The 15,432-nt window shown below is 40.7% G+C and overlaps 2 protein-coding genes across 8 annotated transcripts in view; one reads left to right on the top strand and one right to left on the bottom strand.

Annotated features, from left to right (window-relative positions):
- The window catches only part of rftn1b (raftlin, lipid raft linker 1b), a 135,047-nt gene extending 121,388 nt beyond the window's left edge, over window positions 1-13,659 (top strand). For both annotated transcript variants that reach the window (XM_074652826.1, XM_074652825.1), the window contains exons 8-10: window positions 2,058-2,161; window positions 6,730-6,805; window positions 7,581-13,659. In XM_074652826.1, the coding sequence (XP_074508927.1) occupies window positions 2,058-2,161; window positions 6,730-6,805; window positions 7,581-8,237 (837 nt within the window). In that variant the 3' untranslated portion in view covers window positions 8,238-13,659. The remainder of the gene's footprint in view (window positions 1-2,057; window positions 2,162-6,729; window positions 6,806-7,580) is intronic.
- LOC141778521 (cysteine-rich venom protein pseudecin) overlaps window positions 1-15,432 on the bottom strand; it is a 153,301-nt gene that overhangs the window by 136,386 nt on the left and 1,483 nt on the right. The gene's annotated exons all lie outside the window — the stretch shown is intronic.

Below are 15,432 nucleotides of genomic sequence, written 5' to 3'. Positions count from 1 at the left end.
TGATGATGTTTGTTAATGAAGTTAAATTTAAATATATTTTTATGTGTAAAAAGTAGCATCAGTCAAAAAAGAAGATTTTGCATTTTATGGGCCCCCAAAAAAATAGAACCGGCCCTGTTAGCTGGAGTGTCTTAAAGTTGGAAGTGCAAATTACATCTGTACCTACTGTGGAACAAATGTTGACTATTTAAGTCAAATAAACACTTAGGTAAAGGCAGTGGTTGTAGAAGTAATAGTAGGCCTACTTGTAGTACTTGTAGTGGTGTAGTTTTTGTAGTAACAGATGTTGTAATAGTGGTTTAGCAGTAGCAGTTGTGGTTTAGTAGTAGCAACTGTGGTGGTCAGAGGTGTAGTACTAGTAGCAGAAGTCCTTGTAGAAGAAGTAGTTTTTGTTCTCATAGTTGCTATTCTAGTAATACTTGTATGCCGGTAGATAATGTTAGTATTACAGTAGTTGTAGTAGTTTACACCACAATAATTTACCTCCCTCCTCCAAAATGTTTCATTGTATCACGTGACTTGGGCAAACTGGCCCTTCAAAATGTTATTTCCAAGAATATTAATACTGTAAAGATACAACTAATGCAGAAAAACTCTAAGAAATTTGTGCCGTGGTTACCAGAGCATGAAGAAGTTTGTGTGAAAGCATTATATAAATAACTGCTAAGAGCAGAAAACAAGACAAGACGGCCAACCAGCATCCTGGTTACCACAATAAAAGCCTTTCTGATCTGTGATACTTTCTACAAAAAGAAATACAAGAGGAAAAAAAAGCAAAAGATGAAGGTCCTGCTTTGCATTTGTATTTCACAGTTTTTATGTGTCACCAGATTTTAATGAATCTACAGTATGATGTGGCTCCTTCGGGGACAAAAGGGACACTTTTCTAATGCATCCTCTCGGTGAAGGAGGGTGTACAGTATATTCACATGAAAACCTCGCCTGGTGCACCTTTAATTAGACTAGATTTTCACAGTTCACAGTACAGTGAAGGCTAATGTAGCGTGTGTACGTGTGATGTATTCTCAAGTCTCAGTTCTCGTACAGTTGATCAGTGCCCTATGAATAGACTCTGAAGTTCTGTGTTCACGTTCACTGCCTTCCTGACTCATATCAGTACTCATACTGCACATCCAGGTGTAACGGTCTGGAATTTATGTAAAAAAAAAAGGTAATGGCCTGAATACTGAGACTTTTATTTTACTCTTTCAAATTACTTTTATATTCTACAGTCCATCCTTTTGGAGAACATGGAGCCGCCTCTCGAGGTCTCTTAATAACTGGGAGCTCTGTGTGTGTGTGCGTGTGTGGTTTTGTGTGTGTGCGTGCGAATGCATGTGTTCTTGTAGGTTTGAGCGATCTGACTGACACGCGTTGCGGTTTTTCATTTTCGGCAGCTACCTAACTTGACGAGAATGACAAACCACACGCACACTTCCTCTCCAAACAGGGTGTGTGTGTTCTGAGAGTACAATAAGTAATCTGTGTGTATGTCGGTTTGAATTATTAACAGGTTCATTGTCCACACAAGTCAGAATAATCATAGAAATGTTTGTGCGTCGTCGGCTCATTTGATGGTATTTTAATAGCATACAAAGTGAGCAGTTTCACATGAGCAGTCTATTTGCTCAAGGACTTACTGTGCTGACAAAGCTTTGTCATGAATAGAGATGGTTGCCATGTTGACTCACGTCAACCAGGGAGTTTCAACAGCAGTTGATTTATGTCTCAGTTTTTATTCTTTCCTGTGTACATTTCTTTAGAAAAACAAACCTCTCAGACACATTCATTGTATTAAACCCCTCATATCTGAGAGGGAAGTTATTTTTGTTAACTGAGATTTGAAGTGATGCCGCAACAGCGCTTGATTGCATCTCATACCTTGATGCGTCACAGCTGTAAACAGAGAAGCGAATTCACTCCGCTACATAACATGCATGCGTGCTGTTCATTGTGCTGCGTGTGTGGTGTGTAAGGGGAGAAGGAGGGTGATTATGTGCAGGTTTAACGGTGTTTGGGGTTGACTGGGTGTAATGGACATCTTGTTTTCTCCACAGGGTTTGCAGGTGAAGGCAGATTATGTTCCTCTGCTACAGTCCCTGGCCACATATGGATGGAGGCTCACCTGTGTGCTGCCAACTCCTGTAATCAAGACTAACAGGTAATGACCCTCATCTGACTATTAAAGGGACATTGAGTCATCTATGACCTCTAACGACCCCTGTTGGCAACCAGAAGGCATTGCAACAATAGCAACTGCAAGCCGTCTGTGTTACTTTTTACTAATTAACAAGCTGACTAATCATGTGACTTATTAAACCATCTAGCTGCACCACTGATAATGTATGTGTCTCCTAAGGGGTGAATACTTATGTAAACATATACTTTGTATTTTATATTTGCAACTAATTTAGATTATTTTATTAAAAAAGATAGATGCAAATAAAATAATTATAATAAAATAGAAGATGTGCTAAAATATATTAGAAAAAAATAGTAAAATAGAATGCAGAGAGAGATATGAATAAATAGCCCTCAAGTAAAGTACAAGGACCTTAAGGTTTTATTAACTGTAAGTACAGTACTTGAGTAAATCTACTTGCCCTGCTCCTGAATCATTTAAAAACACACTGGATTATCACTAAAGTGCATCGACATTAAGCTGGAAACAAGACTCTTTTTCTTAGTTGACATTTAGGAGTTTTCTCAAGATAACAACAAAGTAGTTTTTTAACAGCTCTGTGACACCGCAGTGTTTACAAAGAATACACATACTTTGATTTTTTTTGTTTCTGTGAATAAAAATGAAAATTGAAAATGTCACGACTGCCATCTTGTAGTTTTGTTGTTGACAGGGAACTCTGAAGTTCACACAAGACCTACAAAGGGTTTCTTAAGAAATGTGAAGCTTAAAACTCTGCCTCTAAAAGATATTATAAACTTGTAGCATGCACCACCGACTGTATGCCACAGTATTCCTGTGAAAATGGTATAAGTTATTATAAGCACACCTGATCTGTTCAAGTTATTGTTCAAAGAAATATGACGACTTTTAAAAGAAATTGACCTAAATCTGTGCAAGTTTAGGCAGAGCTTCGAGCCAGGCAGCAGCAGCAGCTGTGAAAGTTTAGAAGCAGCAGCTCTGACTGTTGGTGGAAAATCTCTTCACTGAAATGTAACGGTTCCTCAGCTAAGCCTGTGCTGACTCATCACTCATGGCTGCTATAAATGAGTGTACATCCGCTTATGGTCAAAGGCCTCGCACGTTCTTCAGGCACCCTGAAAGAGCTTCAATTCATGCCGATAATGCAGCTACCGCACCAGTCAAATATGTCACTGCAGTATGGTTGAGTCTCTTCAAACCAGTCTTAGAAACCACTCATCCTGTAGGTGTTGAAAAAACAATAGGCTATATAGTCAAAGGCCTTCACCATCTAAAAGAGGGGCTTTTTATTGAAATGCAATCAGATACTGTTTCACACTAATAATGATAAGATGACATGGGGATTAGTTACTAATGTGTAAATATAGTATATGTATATTTTCTTAAAGTGATGTGAAACTTTGAGAACAGTAGGCCTATTGGATAACAAATTCAATGATAGTAACAAAGAAACTGCATTCACTAAAGTATAGACTAGCTGTCAAATTAGAAAGCCTACATTGTCCCTCATGCTAGGAAGAAACAGAGTATCACCAGTGAAAGATCAACATTAAAGCTGAAGTAGGTGAGATTGAAGCAAATATGATTAAAAAAAGTTATTTTTATAAAACGGTTGCTATATCGTGACAGTAGTACATGAAACAGGTAACCTGAAAAAAATCATGTGCCTCTGTGTCCTCCGGTGTCGTCCGGTGCTCCTAACGGCATCCACAGACCGGAGGAAAACAAGCAGTAAGAGCTGATCTGAGGTCTGCTGTCCAGCTGCCGTCTATGAGAGCCGGCTGTCAATCACTCGCGAACTCCAACCAAACGGTCAAACTAGGCAGCGCTGATCAAATATGAATCAATATTATGTTACTGTAATGCCTATTTCTCTCCTCAAATGTTTTCAGAATCATCTTGTAGTGCACGGTTTAGCTGTAAAATGAGAAAGTTTGTGAAATATGGTGAAGGAACGCCAAGTTCCGGTCACATGACTGGAGCACAGCCAATAGGAACGCTCTCTCTCTCTGAGAGGACCTGTGATTAATCAAAGTCTCCCGTCACGGGCTAGATTTTCTAAAGCCTGAAAACAGAGTCATGAGGAGGTGCAGAAGTCTAGTTTTCTCACAGAACACTTGAATTACAATATGCTGAAAGGTTAGTATGACATTTTTGCCCAATGATGTCAAAAATATACTGCCTAGTGCCACTTTAAGGCACAGTCACACATGCACGCACAGAAATAGAATTATGTAAGTATTGTTTTAAGATAGACTTGAAAAATGTGACTTTAACGTTGTGTCAAACTGACAAAGTGTACAGTACATGCAGTATTTCCATCAGCACAGTGATCGACTGTTTGCTCTGCCCCCACCTCAGCTGGTCATGTTTACTCCTCTTTCACAGCGTAGCTGATTAATTACCTCTCTATTTTCATCCTTTGTTTTTTCCTACCTTCCCTCCCCTCTCTCCTCTCTCTCAAAATGCCACAACACACCAGCACAACATGGCTAATTAATCAGAGTCGGCCTAGATACAGTACAAGACGGAGCTCATTTCTCTCCCTGCCTTGAAAACATTTTGCGCGGCGAAATAATGGTTGATGATCTATTTCAGATTAGCAATACTCATTACACTTGTTTTTGTGCTGTTGACTCCTCCATTTTTAAACAGCAAATTTGCAAATGCACGCTTTTTGTAGTCTGAGGGTTTGCAGACTGCACTTCATCTGGAGGGGCCGGATAAGTGTCAGTGATCTGAGCCGCGTCTGAAATTAATGCTAACTGGTGCTCAGCGGCTTCTCCACACAACATTAATTCATGTAGTTGTCTCGGAGCATGCATTCCTGTTCGCCGCATTCAATTAATGTACATGGTAATTACATTTTAGAGCCATTAACTACAGTAAATGTGAATTTCTCAACAGTAGCTGTGGAACAAGAGAACATGCAACAAGGAATCAACAAGGTTCAAACAAATTAGTTCATTATTGCAGGTATCTAAATTAGCTGGAGACTAAATAGTGATCATCATTTACATTAGAGTCTTTTTGGGAGGATAGAGATGTATTTCTGAGCGCAGTATTTGATTTTGTTTTTTTCTTTTTATAACCAAGTGGCACTTTGCAGCAGAGGTGTGCAGTAGACTTTTTCCCTAAAGATGAAGCTGCCAACAGGTACATTCATCCATAAATATAGCCAGTAGCCACAGGTCATTGCTGTTCTATAAGGCTTCAAGTTATAATAGTGCGGCTGACACGGACAGCCAAGAGTAGGTTCAGTAAAGGCCTGTAATTTTCTAAGCCATCCACTCCTCTCTGGCTTAATGGGTTGGGGCTTTTGCTGGGAACTCCGGTTAGTTTTCAGCTTTGATTTGCCAGGAAGCCGTCCAGCATTCTTGACAGCCTCGAAAATGGCTTATGGATAAATGGTGGAAGGAAGAAGGTAATGGAAAAAAAAAGAAGTTGTGGTGGGCTTTGGATGGTTTAGATAGTAAGCCTTCTGCTGGAGGAGTCTCAAGTCCATTTGATGTTGAGAAAGGGAAGATTTGTAGCAGGCTTTTAGGGTTCTGCAGCGATCATAAACCTGCCATCTTTCCTAATGTGCAAGGTTGAGCTGGCAGCTTAACTTTAGACGGCACCTAACCTCTGTGTGTATGTGTGTGCACGCGTGTGCATGGGTTTATTGAACTTGTGTCCGATAGCAGCACAGGACAACATCTCTGCTTTTAAGCCATGTCCAATAATAGCAAAAGATAAATAGAAGGAATAAAGCAGAAACAAACAATAAAACTGTCAAAAATATGGCTGTCACGGGAGATAAAAGCAGAGAGGTAAAAGTACGCAGGCAGCTAGTTGGAGAGAAAAGCACACTAAAAAGAAAGGCTGTGAATGATGAAGACGAGCAGACGAAGGAGTGAGAGCGAGCGTGAGAGACAGGAAGCCCACTCAGAAATGAATCTGCATTTCCTGCCGCGATTAATCTGTCAGCGCGAGTGCTTGGGCAGATTATCCTTCACCGAACACAGGAGTGTGACATGTGCATGGGATGGAGGATTATGTTTGGGGGAATTGAGGAAAAGAGAAGAAATACATGTTCTAAGAAGTTGAAGATGTTCAGGCGAACTTCAAAATCTGCCTCCTTGCATGTGAATTCCTTGCGAGACTCAAACATAAAGGGGGGGGGGGATTGACAGTGACAGATGACGAGCAGTGAAGTGGTCGGGCCACATGTGAGCTTACAGTATATCCTTAAACTGTCAGATAAGAGCAATCATTCGACTATCTTTATGGAAGGTCAGAGAGAGTGTGGATCAATCTGTGTTATCCCAGGATTTAACTGAATTGAATTATAAATATTTCTCTTGGAGTTCTGCAGCAATTTTTCAAGCAAAGAAATTAATAAATGACGAAGAATCTGTCAGTGTTTGTAACCAAATGTTGAAAAGCAAGTGGTAAAAGTTTGTTTCCTTCTCCCATTCTCCTTTTATGTTTAATCATTTCTAAATAAATTAGTGGCAACAAAGTAAAGCTCTTTACTGATATCATCTTCTTTTTCCCTCTCTCTCTCTGTCCTCATCTTTTAGTGATGGAAGCCTGTCCACCAAACAGATTGTTTTCCTGCAGAGACCCGTCTTGGGCCGAAAGAAGAGGGAATCCAAGGTACTCGACCTCACATTCTTCTCTGTGTTTCTTGGCTAATGTGGTTGTGGGGTCTCCCACCAGTCGTTCTGTCACCTGCTCACCATACATCCAAGGCCAAGATCACCTTTTGCCACCTCCAATTCCACAACTGTTTTTGTTTTAAGTAGCCAAACACACACGGCGCCGGACAAATGTGAACCGACTCCTCTCTGTTTGAGATATCGTGAATTCCTCAGCAACAGACAAATGTGTTGTTTGGAGAAGCAGGGCTGGTAATGCTTTCTCGGCGACCCTGAATAGTGGCGATAACCTCTAAAGCTAACCTTTGTCCGCAGTGGAATGAATCCATGTTGACGCTTTCTGTGACCCGAATTTAAACTGCCATCACAACAACAAATTTAATAGCCCTTAAGACTCTGGGAATTGCTAGCGTTAACAAGATTTTCTTGGCTGTTTCTTTGCAGTCTATCTCAGTTCTCTATATCCTGCAGTGTGTTGAACCCTGCAGAAGTTGTTCAAGTAATTGAGGATATATTGCATTAAATTTTTGCCTGTTTGTTTGGTCAGACTGCAGGCCCGGAGGCCACCAATAACTCCCCTCAAAATGGCCTCAATTTCCTCCTCGGCATCAATGAGACTCATTTGAATTAGCTCGTTATCCCAGTGCAATATTAGATCCTCTGTGATCCATTCTTAATTAAGTCTGTGTGCGCGCTGCTTTGTGCCCAAAAGCATATTTAAAGAGTTACTATGCATCCCACTAACATGCTAATGTAAACTTGGAATGTTTCAGAAATTGATCTTCAAGCCCCGAAGCAAGTCCAACAAGAACTGCATCAAAGACACAACAAAGAACAAGAAGCAGAAAAAAACTAAAACTGAGAAGGATGCAGAGGATCCGAAGATTCTTGATGAAAGAGAAAAGGTTGAGAAAGAGGAAGACAAGAGCAGGGATGAAAGGGTGAACGCAACGGATGTAGAGGCAGCGAGAGAAAGTGAGACATCGAAAGAAAGGGAGGTGAGGTGTGAGGAAGATAGAATGATTGATGATGGGGTTGAAATCAGCATAGAGACTGTTGAAAAGAAAGATGGAGGAGCAGAAACAGAGGACAAAGCGGCAGAAAACGGCAGAGAAGAAGAGGGAGGAGAAAAGATAGCACTGGATGGAGAGGGATCCAAAGAGAACGGAGAGCCTTTAGAAAACGGAGAGGTCCAGGAAGTGACGGAAATCATTGTCGAATCACAGAGCGAGACCAAAGAAAAGGAGGGCGAAGGCGTAGCAGAAGTTGTGATCGAAAACGGGGTGGAGACGGATGAGGAGAAAGACGAGGGCGAAGAGACCGCGATCAAACGCAAGACAGAAGAACCGGAGGTCATCGCCAAGGAGATCGTGGTGGATTCACACGCCACACCGACTCATCAGAGCCCAGAGAAGGAGACTCAAGAGTAGCCCCAACTCGTCCAAGTCAAGGTTTTTCCCCGCCCTACCTCTCAAATTCCCCCATCTTAAAAACTGTCTCACAGTGTTGTCCCTGATCCAAATTAAAGGGGCTTCGATCCCCATCGCTGCAGCATTCTCCAAACCTACCATCTTACATAGACAATTCCCTCGCAACCTGCCGTAGTGTAGCTACAGAGCGATTTCATGTAACTGCAGACATCAGCCCTGCTGTATAACCACACATACTGAATGTATATATCCAAAACAGGAGATGTTGGTGCAGGATAGTCAATGTGGAGACACTGGAATAACTGGATGAGGATCGACAGGGGGTTGAATATCTAGAATGATGCCACGATCCGATTGGATTGGCGTTTTTCTTGTATTTAACAAGAATGACACACAGTTTAAAGTCCTGGTCACACCAGAATGTAAAATGGTGAAATAAATTTCCTTTCAATGGAATCGCCGTGATTAGTGGGTTTGATTGTCAGGCGAAGAAAATGTGCGTGAATTTCTCACAACAAGTTTGACACACAAATTCGCACCATTGACTCACAGTAAGACATTTTGACATTGGTAAACTTTGGTTACGTTCCAAAATTCCATGCTAACATGCTATTTAGTACGCTAAAACTATATGTGAGATTTTTTAGTATGTACGAAACCTAAGAATGAAACCAATGGTACGCAAATTGAATGCCATTTCCGGTAAAAATATGCAACCCACAATGCAATGCGGTAGTGATGACAATATCATAACAGACGTTGGCGGACAGCTACGTGATGTCAATAACGCTTCAATTTAAGTCTAAGTATAAGATTTCACTTTGCTAGGTTTAATATATTTTTTAAATTAGTTCGGACTTTACAATTCTCACAAATCATCGTTTGGTCACGAGGTTGGCACGGGTTACCATGGTTACGCGCCTCCAACCAGCAGGGAGGAGGAAGTGAGGACGTAAATTATTGCTCAGTGCGTCTGAAAAGATACATACTACTGTTTATTCACACAAAAGTATGTTGAGCGCTAGTGCACATTTTGGGTATTTTGACAATGAAGAGTGAGGAGTTTGAGGAGAACCTGATCAGTTCTCGGCTGCCTAACGTTAGCCCAACAAGGTGAAACAAGTAACATCAGCTAACTTAAAACTCCTTAGCTAATGTGAGCTAATTACATCACACTGTCTAGGGGTTGCAGTAGTCCCACAGAATAAATTAACTCAATCAACTAACTAAAAGCGTTATTGTGAACTACAATGTTAGTCGCTCTAATTTTGACAACCTACTGACCACAAAGTAAACATCATTCGGTCGCCATCACAAACAGAACACGTACAAAGTGTCTGCTAACCGTATTAACTGGATGCGTCGTGGTTGCTCGTAGTGATGGCAACTGTGTCCTTGTAAAAGCAATTTTACTTTAATCAATACATCTGTGTTTATTATCTACGCCGCCCATTTATGTAAGTTACTACGAGCGACCACGTACGCTTTCGTCCTAAAGTCACCAGTTCATACTGTTAGCAGGCAGTAGAGTCACTACAACTTGCTACCGTGGTAACAGCAGCAGCGCTCGATGGCGAAACACACGAAGCGGTCGCAGGATTCGTCCATAGAGAAAATAGAGACTACGCTAGCCTGTTGGTATTTGTAGTTTACAAACTAGCGTTGTGAATGGTCTCTACGTCACCGAGCCTCTAAATTACCGAGCCCCTTTCTGGTGTGACCGGGCCTTTAGAAGGGAGTGAGGAGCGTTACGTGATTCTCAATGCAATGTAATGTAAGGGTTAATTAGATAAACTGAAAGAACGCCAGTGAATCATGGATCAAAGGAAGTTCTCTGCTTGCTTTTGAAGAATAGTTTGAGCACCATAAGTCCTAATAGTTGTACCCAGATATAGCGCCTGTTACAAGAGGTACTTATACTGAGCAGCTCTTTTCAGTTTGTGAAGCTGAGAGAAGACGAGTCACCTCCAAATCCAAGAGACAGAATCTTGACAGGTCACAGTCCTCATCCACACGACTGACAAGACAATACAAGGGCAGGCATGCTCTGAAAAGCATCTTCATGTGATCACAGACCGCATCACCGTTTCCCGTTCCTTCGTTCTGTGCACCAGAGTAAGTCGTGATGTGGAGGGAACTTGGAGGAGAACGCTGGTAGAGGTGATGGGAAAGGCGTTTGTTGCGACAGGCAATCCAAAGTAGGGTGAAGAGATAATTGTTTACGCTGAGCTCTAAGCCGTCAAGTGCTTCAAAGAGAGCCGATAATCACTCTTTGGTGTGGTGTGCTAAGCTCACCTTGCATACAGAATGTTCCATATTCAAAGCCGAGTCAGATAAGGATGTGAAATTCAGCTGAATGTTTGCAGCTCGGGGGCAGAACTCATATTTAGATGCACCTAGTTAGCTTTCACACACAGGGGGGGAGGATTTATTTCTGCGCAAAGTTGCATTTTTAATTACATTTCCAGTCAATGGCCACAAACAAAAGCTCTCAACAGTGTGGAGGCCGGGTTAAGCTGTGTGGTCAGGACCGAGCCTTGTTGTTTACCGAGACCAAGACTGCAGATTGAGAGAGAGAAATTGAGACATGGGAAGACGTTGAGAGCGAAAGAGAAAAGACCACAGAGGATAAGAGAGTCAAATAAAAGAAATGAATAGGCCCATTTAAAGTAACGACCGTTTGCGTCCCACATTCCCTGTTGAGATTTCCTTCATTATTTTACCTCCAGCTCCTTAAGCACCTCTTTCCAGACATCATTTCTGGCAATAACCAAGTCATAATGTGCTGTTTCATGGCATCGTGTAGCTTTCCATTTTAAAAAGGGGAATGGGGGGAGGTAAAAACAGAGGGAGGAAGGTGGCGACGTTCACGGTGTAGAGCTCTCATTAGCTCACTAATGGGTTTTGTCAGTGGGGTATCTGTCAGGAATCATGCATTTATAATGGGGGTCACTTATTGGGGGATGTATTGACGGCAAAACACCTCAACGTGTCAAGCAAATAGCCTTCAGATTTAACGGTGATGTCATGGGGAATCATTTGCACTGAGGAGGAAGAGTGTGTGTTCAAAATTTCGCAAAGAAATTACACACACGCCATCATAAAATATGTCATAAAATCTATTTATTAAAATGTTGGGATTCGGTGAATCAAGAACTTAAACTACCTGCTGTCCTGCTTCACACAGACTATAATTTGTCATAATTTGGATCTTTTGTTTTATGAGAATAGATGATACTTTGGTCAAGAAGAACGTCTCCTTATTGGGGATGAAGCTCTTCAGTTACACACAAGTAAGATCGATTATGCTGAATAAGTGCTCTCCTTAATGAATCTGCCCGCCGCTGAGATTTTTTTCAATGTAAAATGGCAAGTGATTTTGTGTAGAGTAGAATATAAAAACTGTGACCAGCTTAGCCTTATTACTATACTGTAAATGCCCCACAATCTGCTTTTTAGAAATGTCTTTTAGAGGCACAATGGTGATTTCAGTGTTACATGTTTGTTCTAGTCAAACAGGAAAGATTTGCTACAGTCAGTGTTGGTATTTTTGAAGCTGTTGTTCCCTGTTTTTATTACTGGAATTCAGAGTGAGGGGATAAAAGTGTTTGTCTATATGAAGGTAATATGTTATTTTTCAGATGTTTTGATTTTTTTTTTATTATTATTGTGAATGTTCTGTTTTTGAGTCAAGAGATTTTACTGTAGGCTTTGTGTTGCCTCTGCTGTTCCGCTAAAGCTTGCTAAAAATGTATTTCTGACTGACGCTTCGAGCTACCTCCCGAGGGCTGTTGTTGGTTTTATACCGAGGGGTCGACCCCCAGAAACATGCTCCTTGTCCTCTCGCCCTCCACTATGACGGAGTCCAGACCCATGAGCGTGATCGCTAATGGCAGACAAGGTCAAGGGTCATATTTGAGCCAGAATGGATTTTCCACAGCTGTACACAGGAGTTTGCACGAGCACACGACAAATAACCACTCTGATAATATTGAATTAAGATATGAGGTCATATCATAATATTCTCTGTGGTATTTTCTTTTTTTTTTTTTTTTTCTTTTTTTTTAAACTTCATACTCTCAGCTGCTTTTAGCTTCGGGCTGTTTGAGCTTTAATAAGCACTTATTGTATTCAAGAAATATTTCATGCTCCCTCTTGCATCAGAGCTGCTGGGAAACAAATAAGACTCAGCTGTCACTTTCACACGTTTGTCAGAATGTGACAAATATGAATTATGAAAGGCAATACAAAGAGACGCCTTTTGATAGCTGACGAGATCATTATGAATATTTGAGAAATATTCCCTGGTCAACTTATTTTGTCAGATTTAATCAATTTCTTCATTTTCCCCGGCGTCGAGATACACATTTTAACTGTCATCTACTGTATCTGTTTTATGAATTTGTTTCAGTATTCCTGCCTTTCTCCTTTTTTTGTTTTTTAATCTGAAACTGTGACATTTATTCCCCTTTGGCGTCCTGTGAAAACAGATCATATTCCACTTTATCTAGAAGAGCAGAGTTTGGAAAATCAGTTAAGCAGCGAGGTGATCTCATGCGGCATGACTGTGTGTTTTCGACTCCTACTACATTCCGGTAGGACATCCACGAACAAGGATGATCGTAACCTTGACAAAAGTTACAACCGGCCCTGTATCCGCCCGTCCTACCTGAGGCCGCGGCCTCCCTGATAAGGGCTGATTGGTGGCGGTGCAGTCTAACCTCTGACATGAGTACACTCCAGGGACTGTGGGTAATTGTGATTTTTTTGTTTTTGTTTGGTAATAAGAAAAACACAGACAGGGAGAGAAATACGAGGCAGGATCTCACACTTCATCAGATAAATGATGCTGAACGATGTTAACTTAGCCGTCCGTGAAAAGAAGGAGACCTTTGACTAATGTTAGACTTAAATATACATTTGCAGCTCTCTGCCCATTCGTGTAAAAAAAAAAAAAAAAAAAAAAGGTGATATACAGTTTCCTGTCTTCTATCAGCATAATTGTCTCTGAGCCTCAATAGTGGCGCTGGTGCAATCGTTCTTGGTAATGCTGTAAAGAAAAATAAAACGTAATGGTTCATTTCCTGTGTGCTACTATGATGTGAAATGGGCAGAGTAGAAATGACAGAACATGATACAATAGGATGCCGTAATTTTTTTTCCCTGTGTTGTCACTTTAGCTTGCTCACAGCCTCTGGAAAATGTATTCTTAGGTTTTTGTCTCTGATGTTTTTTATCACCTCGGCTGCCATCTTGAATGTTGAGTATCTTTGATCATGTGCTGTTGTCACTTGCGTAGCAGTGTTTGCTATCAAGGAAGAAAAAGTATTCTTTATCTTTGCTATCCTGAGTATGTCCACATTCCTATTGTTCATGACATCTGTACAATTTGTATATTATAAAATGATTTATATTTAATGTGTACACGTGTCTTTTGCTTCTTTTGTGTCAGAGGAAATTCAGCTTCTGTTTGTTGAGGCAGCTGCTATTTAAAGTAACTTCAAGAGCAAAGCTTTTTCAGGAATTATAATTTAGCTCTAGATTTGACTCAGGAACTCTTCAATGCTGTTTCGTTTTTCCAGTTGGAGGAGAAACATGTACACAGATGCTGCATGCCTCCTGCAATCAGGAGCTAAGTCAAGTTCAAGTGAGAGATTAAGTCCAAAAATATAATATATATAATATTCTTCAGACTGTTGTCTCATTATTGTTCATAATGAGAGACAACTGTGATATTACTTCAGTCACTCAGTAGTATACATATTATTGCAGAATTTTAAAACTAAGTATGACATTTGTCCACACATTTGTGTATAAAACTACACCTCTAAAAATAGGATGTTTGGTTGGTACACTGGAAAATAAGTATTAAATGCACTTGTTTGCAACATTAAAGAATTTATATTTATTTTGCATCTTTATGGTGCGAGGACCATAGAGCTGCATTTCCAGTCTGCAAGATACTCACAAAATGGTTATAGAAAAAACATCTAAGGACTGAGAGCAGATTCCAGTACTACAGTAGGGCTGTCACTAACGACTCATTTTTCTATTGATTAATCTATCAACTATTTTACCAATTAGTCGATTAATCTAAATGATTAATTTTCCTCCTGAAAATCAAATTGATTATTTAATTTATGTTAATTTTATTTTGACAAACTGTAGGCTATGTCATTGTATAATGCAGGACAAAACAAAATGAAATATGCTACCCCTGAAATCTTAAATAAAGATATTGTAATAGAGTATCAAACTACAGGACACTACAGTACCCATGTCCAGTGTTTGCTTCAGGGCTAGCCCCCTTCAATTTAATCAGCAAGCTCAGAACACAGCTGGCGGTGACCTTTGCCGGTGTGTTGGCCTCAACACAAGCTTATAGCTTGGACTTTTTTGCCAGGTGACTGCCAGCAAAAGTCCGCAGACTGCCGTTCTGCAAGTTTCCCTTCAAACACTTAATCAATAGAATTTCTATTTTTTTGTATCATTTTCAGTGCCAACATCATCGATTACACTGACTACTCGCTGCAGCCTTATTCTACAGCTTTACCCAAATCTTGAGAATCAGCATGGATAGGGCTCAAGCGACCTCTGTGTCATTAACCAGCAAAAACAAGTTCTTAGAATTGTTCTGTTCTGGTTGCACACAAGGACAGTCCATGCTGCCCTTAGAGAAATACAGAAAGTAACTGAAAGATGAAATGACAACTTCAGTCCACTGAACACAGTGAAAAAACAAAAAGAGGCAGAATGAGAGAGCTGGTTCTTTTAAATCTGCTCCATCTGGTTATTACCTTCATTACTGCGGGAACCTGAGAGCAACTTTATAGTTATTACACCCAAACAGCACAACAATACCATTTATCTTGCCCTTACATCAAAACAATGCCATTCAGCCCCAAAACTGTCCGTCATGCGTCAATATTTCATATAAAAACTGAGGCTGGCAGCCATGATAATAACCCTACGGTGTTTTATGAACACAGTATATTTACAGTTGAGTCAACACAGCCGGTGTGATCTATAAGTCATGAGCTGGGAGCTCAGGGGAGCGTAAGGTCATTAAGAGGGGGGGGGCTTTGCCTTCAACCAAAACCACCAACACCACATCCATTCTGTTCACTACTGGAGGCGTTAATTGCTCTTGAGGCAGTTTGGGAACCGCTGGCGAGCCGCTAAGCTGGTCAGGACC

Source organism: Sebastes fasciatus, chromosome 12 (assembly GCF_043250625.1).
Source record: "Sebastes fasciatus isolate fSebFas1 chromosome 12, fSebFas1.pri, whole genome shotgun sequence".
NCBI lineage: Eukaryota > Metazoa > Chordata > Actinopteri > Perciformes > Sebastidae > Sebastes > Sebastes fasciatus.
Note: the sequence above shows the minus strand (reverse complement) of the source record. Positions and strands in the feature narration are given on the sequence as shown.